The 14,345-nt window shown below is 40.6% G+C and overlaps 1 protein-coding gene across 8 annotated transcripts in view; it reads left to right on the top strand.

Moving 5' to 3' along the window:
• Nucleotides 1–14,345, top strand: part of RPS6KA5 (ribosomal protein S6 kinase A5) — a 190,694-nt gene that overhangs the window by 51,606 nt on the left and 124,743 nt on the right. For 7 of the 8 annotated variants that reach the window (XM_078853373.1, XM_078853372.1, XM_073349430.2 and 4 more), the window contains one exon: nt 8,015–8,233. In XM_078853373.1, coding sequence (XP_078709499.1) covers nt 8,077–8,233 — 157 coding nt within the window. In that variant the 5' untranslated portion in view covers nt 8,015–8,076. Of the gene's footprint in view, nt 1–170; nt 3,533–8,014; nt 8,234–14,345 lie in introns of those variants that run through there. The other variant, XM_078853375.1, reaches the window with a different exon arrangement.

Here is a 14,345-nt window from a genome sequence, read left to right as displayed (position 1 = left end):
CCATCACCTTCTCCAATGTTATCCCTGTATCAGAAATCTGCAGAGCAGCTACCTGGTCATCTGTACTTACGTCTCGCAGTATACTATGCCATCTTGGGGGATTTGGCTGCAGATACCAAATTCAGTGCCAGAGTACTATCATCCATATCAGATTTGCCTCTGAAGTTCCAGCCTCCAGTGGTGAGCACTGCTTGCGAGTCACCTACAGTCCCATAGGGACCCTACTTGAAGTAATAGTAGTTACTCACCTTGTGCAGTAATGATGGTTCTTTGAGATGTGTGTCCCTATGGGTACTCCACAACCCACCCTTCTCCCCTTTACTTCAGAGTTCTAGTAGTTGACTCTGCAGTAGAGAAGGATCTGAGAAGGGATTGCCCATGCATGCTGGCTAGTCTTGTTGCAGGCAGAGAGCAGCGCACATGTGGGCAGGACAGACTACTACCAAAGTTCTCCGATCAGCAGTGCAGGGATGCAGACACACCTACAGCTGAGCATCCATGGGGGGGGACACCTTGAAGAACCATTGTTACTGCACAAGGTGAGTAACTTCTTCCTTTGACTCTGATACAGAGTCCTCCAGTTCATCTTTTCCTCAAAGACTTTCTGTAGATCTTCTAAGTGAGTGGCAAGGGGAAAGCATCAGCACTCAGAGCGTAGCCGTTTTTCCAGCAAGGATAGAACATCTTGGCCTGAAATATATTGGCCCCCTATGAAATATTCTTTCTTGCAGGGTTTTCCCTGGGATCGTGGGGTGCATCTCGCTTGCAGAAACGTGCATCTCTGCCCCAGTCCAGAGGGCAATTCTCTGATCATCATATGGACCAGCCCCAAGAACAGCCTCTGTTACAGATGCAAAAGGATGTCCATCGTCTCAAACAACGTCTTTTGGAGGAGCTTTTACCGGAGGATCCGCCTCTTCCCCAGGAGTTGCCAGTGGCCCTCACTTTCCCTGGACCCGTTCCCAATTAATAATACCTATTACAGTGAACAAAAGCTTTGCGGATGACCCCTGCCTCACTAACTCTGACAGCTAAGAGTTGTGACAAGACCCTCAGGGTAGAACCTAGAACTGTGGGACCACTGTGTCCCCTTAATTCTTCACCCTGGGCTGTCTCTCACAATGCTTGGCCAGTGACAAGCAGCAAATTGCTCCAAACACTATTATTGCTCAGCGACCAGCATAAAGAGACACACACAGCTAAGGTGCATGATTATTCTCCAAGCCACTCATGAACTATACACAGAGAAACACCAGCAAATCCTTCCAACCTTGCACCCCAGAAATGTACCCTAGTACACTGCTCAAGGCCTTCTCTTGAACAATGCAAGCTCATTAATTAGTTCATCCTTCGTCTAAGGACAGTGGACGCACACCAGCCTTTGTAATCTGAGCAGATTCCCCAAGCACTTTAGACAAACTCACTGGTAAAGATAAAACATTAAAATAAGTTTATTAACTACAGAAAGATAGATTTTAAGTAATAAGTGGTAGCCATAAAGGTCAGAGATAGTTACCTAAGAAAATTAAAAGTAAAAATGCATTCTAAATCTTAAACTTTTAGACTAAGAAAGATTTGAATTAAACGGTTTTTCTCACCCCACTGGATGTTGTAGTTAGGTTACAGCTCTTAATACACAGGCTGAATTTCCTTCTCAGGGTGGGACCAATCTCTTTAGTTCAAAGTCTTTTTCTTCCCACTGTTCTTGTTGCCTTCAGAGTAGGTGGGGGACAGGAGAGGCGGTCCCATGATGTCACTGTCCCTTATTTTATATTCTTAGTTCATGTTTCAGGGAAGGTACTGGCCCAGACATGTCCTGGTGGGCCTTGGTGAGTCACAGAGTTGAGCAGTCTCCATTGTATGGTGCTTGGACAACTGTCTCTTCCAGTGTGTCACCTAGTTTGTTGCTATTGGAGAGCTAGCTGTGCGTGTCTCCAGGACACACAACATATTTTAATATAAACCATACAGCGGAATACCATAGTTCAATATACAATGATTATACACATTTTGACAGAACAGTGAGTTTCAGCCTTTCATATGGCATCTTATCAGGTATACTTTGTATGAAATATCACAGCCATATACAAATGATGAATATGGGGGTTACAAGGTGGTACAGTGCATCACAAGCATACAGATAACTGAAATCATAAACCATCCAAGGCCTTTGAGTGGTTTCGCTGCCTCCCCCTGCCAGCAGCTGCCCCCTAGTAGTCAATTTTCTCCAGTCCCGTGATCGTTAGATTTCTTAAAGGTGTTATTCTTCTGTTCCCACTCATCATGGTTTCTGGCTCCCTTGGGACCTCATCACCATCCTGGCAGCCCTCATAGTTCCACCATTCAAGCCTGTGGCCTCTTATTTGTCCTCACCTAATCCAAAAGATCTCTTTCCTTATAGCCATAACAGTGGTCAGGAGAATCTCTTGCTACAAGTATTGAAGGTGGGTCCTCTTTACACAGTGTTCTTCAAGGACAAAGTGGCCTTACAACAGTACTCAGAATTTTTATCTAAACTTTGTCTGCATTTTATTTAAACCAGACAAGATATCTCCCATTTTTGTTCCCAAAGCTGCATTGCATGCTGGCAGAGATAAGGAACATCTGTCTTTAAAAAGTCATAGAAGATGGGTGCAATTCCGGACAACTGGAGAAGGGCAAATATAGTGCCAGTCTATAAAAGGAATAAGGACTACCCGGGGAATTACATGCTAGTCAGCTTTTATTTCAGTAATCCGAAAGATAATAGATAATTAGTAATCAATTTGAAGACACCTAGAAAATAATAAGGTGATAAATGAGGCCTTGTATAAAAGGCCTAGTGTAAGGCCTAAGGTCCAAACAGAATCAGGTTCTGCTAGTATAAAGCAGAATTATCAAGAATCAGGCCAAGTCAGGTCCTGCCCTATTACAAAGCAGATGCCCACTTGCAAGTTTGCTATCCGATACAAGAACTTGGCAAGAACAGGGCTAGCATTGCAAAAACACAAGCACTCCTAGGCACTAAATATTAATGTAAACACATTTCAGAAGGGTAGTACCAGAACACCCCGATACAAGGGTATGGTATAAACCCATTTCCCAAAGATGATTCAAGGACTTGCTGACCCCTCTTAAAGATAAGATCAGGATGACAGGGTGATGCATAGAGATGTTTTGATCAAAATAACATGTACAAGGTAAAGCGTGGTGACTAACCATGTCAGAGGGGTAATATGTAACTTGTTTGTATCAGTGTATGAAAGAGGGGTCACAAAGGGGTTGTCTTTGTACAGCCTAAGGGGGAATGGCAAGTCCTGCTGTTCACTGAGCTGGTCCATTGCAATGAGCGTACATGTCTTAGTATCTCCGTAGAGTCTATGGGGTGCTATTACCGTGCTTTGTTGACAATAAACCTGGCCAAGTGCCTTTGCTACTGAACAGAGTCTGTGGTTATTTTGGGCAGTTTGATTGAGGTCTGCTGTACTATCTACCTGGCCAGAGCCAGCACTGCATGCAGAGAGAACACACACGTAGCTAACAACTGATGACTGTAAGTAACTGTCAAGGTGGATTTGTCAAGAACAAATTGTGTCAAACCAAACTAGTAGCTTTCTTTGACAGGATAACAAGCCTTGTGGATGGGATAACATGGTAAATGTGGTATATCTTGACTATTGTAAGGCTGTTGATACTGTCTCGCATGACCTCATAAACAAACTAGGGAAATACAACCTAGATGGAGCTTCTATAAGGTGGATGCATAGCTGGTTGCAAAACTATTCCCAGAGAGTAGTTATCTGTGGTTCACAGTCAAACTGGAAGGGAATATCAAGTGGGGTCCCACAGGGATCAATTCTGGGTCTAGTTCTGTTCAATAGCTTCAGCAGTGATGTAGATAATGGTGTAGAGAGTACACTTATAAAGTTCGTGGAACGATAGCAAGCTGGGAGGGGATGCAAGTGCTTTAGAGGATAGGATTAAAAGTCAAAATCTGGACAAACTGGAGAAATGGTCTGAAGTAAATGGGATGAAATTCAATGAGGACAAATGCCCAAGTACTTCACTTAGGAAGGAGCAATCAGTTGCACACTTACAAAATGGGAAACGACTGCCTAGGAAGGAGTACTGTGGAAAGTGATCTGGGGATCATAGTGGTTCACAAGCTAAATATGAGTTCTGGGTGCCACATTTCAGGAAAGATGTGGACAAACTTGAGAAGATTCAGAGAAGGGCAACAAAAATGATTAAAGGTCTAGAAAACATGTCCTATGAGGGAAGACTGAAAAAATTGGGTTGGTTTAGTCTGGACAAGAGAAGGCTGAGTGGGGACATAACAGTTTTCAAGTACATAAGAGACGGGGGGAGAAAAATTGTTCTTTGCTGCTTGTCCTATCCTCAAAGGATAATCAGCTTAGGTTGGACATTAGGTGCAGATATTTCAGGATAATCAGTGTGTGTTTGTGCATCTCTTATGTTGGTGGATCCCCAGCTAAATGTTTCTGTCTCAGAAATAATTTCATTAAGATCTGTACTGAGATCTACACAATAGACTTACGGACAGAATTTGGATCTTGATCATGTAATTGAACTTCAGAAAATATGACTAAAATATATTTCTGTATAATGAAATAAATTGGATTGAAATTAGAGTTATCGAGTGGTGAGACTCTTACAGTGAGCTTTGTCTTGGTCAGGGAAGGAATTATAGGTCTACAGCCTTGATTCAAGGTAGTAGTTCCAATGGATTTTAGGACCCTGTGGTGGTACAAAAAGGATTCTAATTTTAGTTAGTCTGGTGTACATCAGGAATAACGTCACTGATTTAAATGGAGTTACTCTGGATTTACGCTGCTGTAACTCAGATCAGAATTCTGCCCAGTGTCTTTAATCTTATGTCTGCCTCTGTCTGGTTACTAAAGAATCGGGTTTATTTGCCAGGGAATCTTTATATTTCTGTTTGTTTAACATGACATAAGTGCAATTTGGAAACCATTTCTAAAATTTATATTTACTTATAAGCCGCATTCATAATCATAATTGCTTCTATTCCTATTTTTACTGCAAGGATTAATTTATAGGAAATGCATTAACATATTTTGTAATAAGGTGTGCTTAAGTTAAGTAGACTATAAAATTTGTAGGTTTTCAATCTTAAATTTCAATTTGAAATAACTTTTTGTTAGTCTGTGTACAATAAATGTGGAGTATTTTCCATGATCCTTAAATTAACTTCTGTTTTAATACTTAGGATGGGTTTTTCAAAAGGATCTAACGTAGTTATGTTTCCTACTCTCATTGAAAATCAATAAGAGTGGGAGCATGACTCTTTTTGGACCTTTGACAAGTGAATAAAGAATGAGATTTTCTACTCGCTTGTCAAAGCACTGTTATTCTTATGTCTAAGGAGACTTTGGAACACTTTAAAACCCATCAATATCACCTATAATTATACTGAGGAGTTACTGTTCAGAAACTAACAGGCAGGAAGTCAAGATGCCTCTGGCCTGGGAAGCAGGTCATATATATTTTTATTACCAATACTTTCTCGATTGCCTCTTTAGTATCTTAAGCAGCAGAGAGAGAGAGAGACCATATTGAAAAATACATTTGGAACATTGAAAACACTGGTAAAATTATGACCTAAATGTAATGAATATTATTTAAATAATTTTAATATAATTTTAAGTAGTACTTGTTTGCTACCAAAGTTTTAGAGTAGTGGTTCCCAAACTTGTTCTGCCGCTTGTGCAGGGAAAGGCCAGACTGGGCCTGTTTGTTTACATGCCGTGTCCGCAGGTTCGGCCAATCGCGGCTCCCAGTGGCTGCTGCTCCAGGCCAATGGGAGCTGCTGGAAGCAGCGCGGGCCGAGGGACGTGCTGGCCGCCGCTTCCCGCAGACCCCATTGGCCTGGAGCAGCGAACCGCGGCCAGTGGGAGCCACGATCAGCGGAACCTGCAGACGCGATAGGTAAACAAACTGGCCCGGCCCGGCAGGGGCTTTCCCTGCACAAGCGGCAGAACAAGTTTGGGAATCACTATTTTAGAGAGTTAAGCCACTGAACCTGGTGCAAGTCCCTAGCTGAGCACCTGGAGCCTGAGTTTGTTGAAGTGCTAAACCCACTTTTGACAGCAGTAGCCTTTTCTGCAGGGGCAGATAAACTGAAATGAAGAAAATATTCTATTTGACTAATTCATTCAAAGTTAAGAAGTTGGGAGTTGAAAAAACAGGAAAGTTTGTTTTCCCCTACTAATCTTTAAATAAAAAAAAAGCATGAGAGGTTGAGATTTACTAGCTCTAAAATCTTGAAGGACATGGTGACCCAAAACAATCAATTCAGTTCACTAACTACAGATCATGCTTCCTTTGTTTAAACAATCAGTTTTAAATGCAAAACATGTTTTGATAAATTTTACTTTTATTCCCCGTATGTATCCAGCACATTCAAAGTAGTTTTATTTAATTAAAACATTTTAAAATGTTTGTGTGCATTTTTAATGAATTCCAGTTTCTATATGGATGTAGCTTGACACAAATAACAGTTAAAAAAATGTTAATCGTCTAATAAATGATATTCACAGTTTTCTAACATAATGAAAAAGAATAAAAGTTAAGAATCTGTGTAAATTAACAAACATGTATAGATACAGTATATCCTCTTGGTTAGCAAAAGTACCAAATTTAGTGTAATGGCTATATTCTGTTGGAAATCAACATGTTCTAATGATTGGTTTTCCTTAGAAAAATAACTAAACACAAATGCAAAACAAAATTAAAATCCATTTAGATGAAAATTGGAATTCAACTAAAATTGCACAAAAACATCATTTCAAAAATGTTTTTCAGGAGTTAAATAAAAATACCTCTTCAAAGAAAAGGTTGACAGAATCTTTTACCATGGGCAGAACAATGTATTATGATACAGCATGGCCAGAGGGCAGCAGGAGAGTGTTAGAGTGGAGCTTTATTCCCTGTAGAGGGAAGAAAGTTTGCTAGAGATTAATTAAAGGACCTGAAGCCAATTAGAGCACCTGAAGCCAGTCACCTGATAAAACCCCCCTGCTTCAATCAGACAAGGAAAGGAGTTGAAGCAGAGTGGATTGGTGTTGGAGTAGAGAGCAGTTTGGAGGAGTTGAAGCAGAGTGGATTGACGTTGGAGCAGAGAGCAGTTTGGAGGGAAGCAGAGGAGAGTTTGGAGAAGTGCTGCTGTGGGCTAAGAAGACCAAGACCCTAGGTAAAGGGACACTTGGTTTGTGCAGAGGGAGGGCAGGAAGCTCCACAAGCTGAAGGGCAGGAGAGGGAAGTAGCCCAGGGGAAGGAATGGCTAGTTCAAGTGGTTTACCGCTATCCCTAGGGCCCCTGAGCTGGGACCCGGAGTAGAGGGTAGGCCTGGGTCCCTCCCTCTCCACTCCCCTCCTCTAGGACACTAGTGGGGCAGTTAATACCCCAGTTCAGGGGTGAGAAACTGTGCCCTGACCCCTCCCCAAGAGGAGAAAGCGCGAGACCCATCAAAATAGTGCCGGCAATTTGCCACAATATTTATTCTCTAGCCTTGTTCTCTGAAAAAGCTGAACCATTTTGTTTGAAATGTTCAAAAATACCTAGCCTGAGACAGACACCTGACTTGGAAAATTTCGTCCCAAATGGTTAAAGTTTACCAAAGTTATTTGCAAATGAAAACAAGTGTTATAATGCGACATGTGGGGCAACCTTCCTAGGTGGTGCTACCCCGCCCCACTTGTAAGAGAGAGGGTTTGATTATTCTCTCTGATATACTTGTTTTCTGCTGGTATGATTCCACTGTTTTAAAAGGAGTTATGTAAGAGAAGGCAGAATCTGGCTCAAAGCATTTTAGCATTTATACACTTTTTAAAGTGCTTTGCAAGAAACAGTACTGAAAACTGTGTGAGCGCTTTTTAAAAAACATATAGTTGTAGAACATACGTATATTTGACCATATGATCAAATTAAACTCATGCTATTTCTCTTTGATTAATTGTACATCTCAATTTCCCTTCTTCCCTTTTTTTTTAAGCTTATGGAAAAGTATTTCTAGTGCGGAAAATAAGTGGCCATGATAATGGAAAGCTGTATGCCATGAAAGTATTGAAAAAAGCAACAATAATTCAAAAAGCCAAAACAACAGAGCATACAAGGACGGAACGACAAGTACTGGAACATATTAGGCAATCACCATTTTTGGTCACATTGCACTATGCTTTCCAGACAGACACAAAACTTCATCTCATTTTAGGTAAGTGGTTGTCATGATTGAAGTTGATTATTAATTTTTTTTTATTATTTTTCCCATTATTTAATATTCTGTTCTCCCCCCCCCCCCTTTGTGTTAGTTCACCTATAGCACCTGATCCAGTATGTGAAGTCCGAGCACACTTATCAGATTGGGTTCCAAAGGTGACTTAGGCAGAGAAATGCCTATCTTCCCCTGGTTTGGGCATTGCAGTGGGGCTTAGGCACCCAGAACATAGTGCAGGGCAACAGTCTGCGAGCGTTCAGGCAGAAACATGGGTGCCCAGGGAACTTTTACCACATTTAGTCACCAAGTGAGTTTAGGTGCCTATGAGGTTTGGCGGCAGCTAAAGAGGGTTTTGTGAATCTCACTGGGGTCTGATTCTGGGATTTAGGGGCCTAAAGAGGCAGTTAGGCACCAAAATCTTTTGTGAATCTAGCACTTGTTTGTTGTGTTTCAGCTTCAGTACTCTGTTCATATATGTTTTGTTTTTTTGTTTGTTTGTTATCCATGACTCCCCTGTGTCATAATTCTGTAGTGCCATGACAAACCTGAGAAGACGGACAAATAATGGAAATACATTTTATTGAGCTTTTAGGAAATTTTGACTCACTTTTTGATTTAACCATGACTGCATGTCATCTGTTCGCTTTTCTGAAAAATTTCAAGCAAACTGTTTGTGCTTCCTTGAATATTTGGGAAAGAACTCTTATTTATGTGAGTTTGATATAATCATATGAATGAACATACTCACTTGGGAAATGTTCCTCACATCCTCACTCCCAAACATGCAAAGATAGTACACCATATTTGTGTACTGTCTGTGCATATTTGGGAGTGAGGATGTGAGGAAGCAGGGAGTGTCTTTAAATCACTGACTTTATTGTGAGCTGTGAATAAAAGGAAAACCAGGGGAAGGGAAGATGTTCAAATAGCAGAAAGGCTGCTTGTCAAGAGACACTGCACATGTTCCAGTTTAACTACATGGAATAAGGTGTTTGGAGTGTGGTCAGACATTTTCACGATTTTAAAGAAATTTAGGAATCCTATTATGGAATTTAAAGAACATGATTAAAAGTATAACACACAAGAATTCTCTGACGTATGTTAGAAACAAGAAACTTACAAGAATTGGTGGGTCTATTGGACCACCAGAGGGAGCGAACAGAAAAGGGTGCTGTAAAGGAAGCAATTGAAGATAAAGACATGGCTGAAAAGCTAAATAATTTCTTAGTATCAGTCTTCATGACATAGGATTTTGGGGAGATATCTAGCTTGGACCAACTCTTTTCTGATTTAAAAAAAAAAAAGATTAAGTACTCTCAGAGACTGAGATGTCAAAAGAAAAAAACAGTTACGTTTACCAATCAGGCCCAGATGGTGCATACCCAAAAGTTCTGAAAGAATTAAGTGATGAGTTGCTTGCAAAAATATGGAGTCTCTCTTTTAAAATTCACTATTAAACCAGAGGGATGAAGGGTAGCAAATATTGCCTGTAGTTAAAGAAGACTTATTGGTGATCTGGAATTACAAGACCGTAACCCTTACTTCTGTACTGGGTAAACTGGTTGAAGCAATAATGAAAAATAGAATAATAGAACACCTAACTTCATGATACAGTAGGATTGAACCAGCAAGGTTTTTGAAGAGGATGATGGTTCCTTGTTGGATCTATTATAAATATTTATATGTTTCAATAAGAGTGACTAAAGAAAAACTCAATGAGAGTTTATTTAGGGTGAAATAAGTCATGTAAGTCCTTTGAAAAATTTTACTCTTAGACTTTCAAAAAGGCCTTTGTCAAAGTCCCTCACAAGGGTGTGAAAGTAAAATATTGTCATACATCAGAAACTGTCCAAGAGAAACAAAGACTAGAAATAAATGGGCAGACTTAATCGCAGAACGGTAAGAGCAGGGTGTCAGAAGGTTCAGTTTTACAGTGTTTCCCAACCGGTGTGCCATCAGGTATGAACAGGAGTGCCACGGAATTTTGCAAAAGTCACTAAAAATTCTCATTTTAATTAGTGTCATAACCAAATTTCATTTTGTACTGTTGCTCTTCGGGTGTTCGTGCGTGATACAGGCGTTACACACACTGTAATCAAATCACCTTGCTGTTCACATGGTATCACATGGTAGCCATGTTTTCTTATCAACCGTTAAGTTACAGTGATGAATTTTAAATTGAAGACCTGAAAATGGACAAATATTTGAAGAAAAGAGTTTGGCATCTCCACATCTACTTTCAGTGATGAAGCTGAACATGAACATAATAAAGTCAAAGTTGTGAGCCAACACTATTGTGAGAGCATTTGCAGTTTGGATTTTTGTTTACAGGTGAACCATCTTGCTCTCTTCATCAGTATTATGTGTGGGGCAAAAGTCTCAAACCATACAAGTTTGCCAAGTAAGTTAAATTGACACCTTACAAGCAAACATCTATCCCTTGTGAACAAGGGCAATTTTTTTGGAACATTTGAAGGATCAAAATGAAAAACAAGTGCAAATGATTAAAGGCTATGTCATAGTTTCTGATAAACCATTGGAAGCAAGCTGCTTGGTTGCTGAGTTTGTAGTGAAAGCGAAAAAGCTGCATGCAGTCGAAGAAACATCAGTTTTACTAGCATGCCAAGAAATGATGAGAGTAATGTTAGATGCAAATGCAGTCAATGAAATTGCAGAAGTTCCCCTTTCAGATAATATAAGTCACCGCATTGATGAGATCAGCTGACATTGAAACTGTGCTCTGAGGCAAAAAGTCAGATCAAGAGGAAAATTTGTGCTGTAACTGGATGAATCGGCAGATATCAGTAGTCATGCTCAACTCTTAGCTAACATCAGGTAAGTTGATGGAAATAGTATAAAAGAATGTTATTTTATTTTTCAGACAACTGCCAGGTCACATACCTGCAGAGGAATCTTGAGGAGGGAGAATTGCAATGGAAAAATTGTCTTAGTGTTTGCACAGACAGGACTGCCCCCAGGACTGGCAAAGTGAAGGGTTTGTAAACAAGGCTAAAGAACAAAACCTAGATGTGCTGGTGACCCACTTTTTCCAGCACCGTGATGCTCTTATGGCCAAAACACTGCCAGAAGAACTTTCCTTAGTGTTAGAGCAGGAAAGATAGTCAACTTAATAAAATCATGGTTCTTAAAATGTGGCCTTTTCTCACTGTTGTGTGATGAAGTGGGATCAGAACACCAGAGTTTACTTTTGCACACAGAAATACACTGGATTTTCCACGGAAAAGTTTTCTCATGTTTTTATGAGCTGAAAGAAGAGTTAAAAACGTTCTTAGCTTTGGAGGAATCAGCATACACGGACTTAATTGCTGGTGTGGCATGGTGTGCAAACCATGCCTACCTTGCCGATATATTTCACCACCGCAGTGAACTGACCAGGAAAATGCAAGGTAGTCTACTTATTTTTCCTTATATCAGAGATGTCAGCAACAGCATCTGCAAGCTTAGTCTTTTTTCAGAGCCAGCACAAAAAAGCGGTCTTTCAGATCCAGACCTAAGACAAAATAGCCTGCTCCCTCCTTTTGAACACAGGTTTCAGAGTAACAGCCGTGTTAGTCTGTATTCACAAAAAGAAATAGCCCCCCAACCTGAAGCAAATACTCACCAGCAACCACATACCACACAACAGAACCACTAACCCAGGAACCTATCCTTGCAACAAAGCCCGTTGCCAACCGTGCCCACATATCTATTCAGGGGACACCATCACAGGGCCTAATCACATCAGCCACACTATCAGAGGCTCGTTCACCTGCACATCCACCAATGTGATATATGCCATCATGTGCCAGCAATGCCCCTCTGCCATGTACATTGGTCAAACTGGACAGTCTCTACGTAAAAGAATAAATGGACACAAATCAGATGTCAAGAATTATAACATTCATAAACCAGTCGGAGAACACTTCAATCTCTCTGGTCACGCGATTACAGAAATGAAAGTTGCGATATAACAACAAAAAACCTTCAAAACCAGACTCCAGCGAGAGACTGTTGAATTGGAATTCATTTGCAAATTGGATACAATTAACTTAGGCTACCTTGCATAATGACTTAGCCACTCCCACTCTCTATTCAAGCCTATTTCCCCTTGTTTTTTCTAACCCCCCCTCCCCCCCCTTAGACATTCTTGTTAAACCCTGGATTTGTGCTGGAAATGGCCCACCTTGATTATCATACACATTGTAAGGAGAGTGATCACTTTAGATAAGCTATTACCAACAGGAGAGTGGGGTGGGGGGAGAGAAAACCTTTTGTAGTGGTAAACGCCCATTTTTTTCATGCTTTGTGTGTATAAAAAGATCTTCTGTACTTTCCACAGTATGCACCCGATGAAGTGAGCTGTAGCTCACGAAAGCTTCTGCTCAAATAAATTGGTTAGTCTCTAAGGTGCCACAAGTACTCCTTTTCTTCTTTTGAACACAAGATCTCAGATTTGATGTGAGGATCTGTGTCTTCTTTTATGAACAACTGGAGGCTTATTACATTGGACAAGGGGCCGTAGAAATTGTTTAAAAAAGGGCTATAGCATTCATTTTCAAAACTTACCTCTTTTCAGTTCCCTCTATTCTTCCTTTTTTCAGGGGGGCTGAAATAGGCTCACGAGGCTATTATACTTTCAGAAATACAGAAACTGCTCCTGATAGGGGCTCTTGAGGACGTACCCAAACATCTGTAGGGTTGGGAGTTTTATCCAAGATATTTCTTGGCACAGAAAAAAGATGAGCGTTTTTGTACCATTCTAGATTTAAGAAAATTGAGCAGATAAATTCTGTCTTCATATGTGAATCCTAAGCATCTATAATTCCCTTGCTTCTAACTATGGGTTGGTTTGTGACTCTCAATTTAAAGGTCACATATTTTCATATTTCTGTCCTTCGGAATGATTGACAATACCTTCATTTCATATGAGTATGTGGGATTTTTGTATAAAGTCTTCCCGTTTGGCCTGAGCACAGCACTAAAGTGCCTTTCTGTGGTAGCAGCACATCTGAGAAAGTTAGGGTATTGTTGTTGACTTATATTTGGCCAATAGTTTGCTAATGGCAGCTACACACAAAGAGCTGTTACTTCACAGGAGTTTTCAGCCTCCCTTGTTTTGGATCTGGGTCTATTTCAGAACTCAAAAAAATCAAATCTTTACCCAATCCAGAGAATTCTTTTCATAGGCTCTATTTTGAACTCAGTAGGAGCAAAAGCTTTTCTCCCAGGTGATAGGTTTCTGAAAATAGAGCCCCTTTATTTTGGAAAGTCTCACCCGTCAAACTCAGAAAGTGGTCTTCTTTCTGGGTCTCAAGGGTTTGATGGCAGCTGCCACTGACATAACTCCATTTGCTTGTCTCAGGATGAGGCTGAGGCAGCACTGATGTCTCAAATTTTACACACCCTGTCTGGACAGCCCTCAGATGTTTGTCACTCTGCCTCAAGATGTTCTCAATTCATTGATGTGGTGGACAGACAAATCAGATGTCCTCAGAGACATCCTGTGTAATTCCCCTTCACTATTGGTCTTGATAACTTCAGATGTATCACACACTGGATGAGGAGTGCATTTGGGTCATTTTACAGTTCAGGTCCACTGGGCTTCTCAGGAAAAGAGCTTGCTTATAAACGTGTTGGAGTTAAGAGCCATTAGTTTGATCTTTACTTCCTCAAGCAATGGACAATACGTCCACTATGTGTTACATTAATGAGCAAAGGGGTGCTGACTCTTCACAGTTATGTGCTGAAGCAGCCATTAGGGGATTTGTGCATTCTTCACAATGTCTGTCCTTTAGCAGGGGAGAACCATGTGCTGGCAGAATGTCTCAGCAGGGACAGTTCTTAGATACATGAAGAGAGTTCTAAACCTATTATTTGGAGGGGGCCATTTAGGGATCTGGGGCAAACACTGGGGACTGGTCCTGCTTTGAGCAGGGGGTTGGACTAGATGACCTCCTGAGGTCCCTTCCAACTCTGATATTCTATGATTCTATTTAAATAAAACTGCTTTTTAGGAAATCATTTACGTTGTTTGTTTCTTATTCTAAGAATCATATGGGTCACAGTATGTTTGCTCACATATTTCCTGATACACTGTTTAACCTATCAT

The sequence above is a fragment of the Lepidochelys kempii genome, chromosome 6 (assembly GCF_965140285.1).
Source record: "Lepidochelys kempii isolate rLepKem1 chromosome 6, rLepKem1.hap1, whole genome shotgun sequence".
Taxonomy (NCBI): domain Eukaryota; kingdom Metazoa; phylum Chordata; order Testudines; family Cheloniidae; genus Lepidochelys; species Lepidochelys kempii.
The sequence above is the reverse complement of the archived record's forward strand: the minus strand, read 5'-3'. Positions and strand labels throughout refer to the sequence as shown.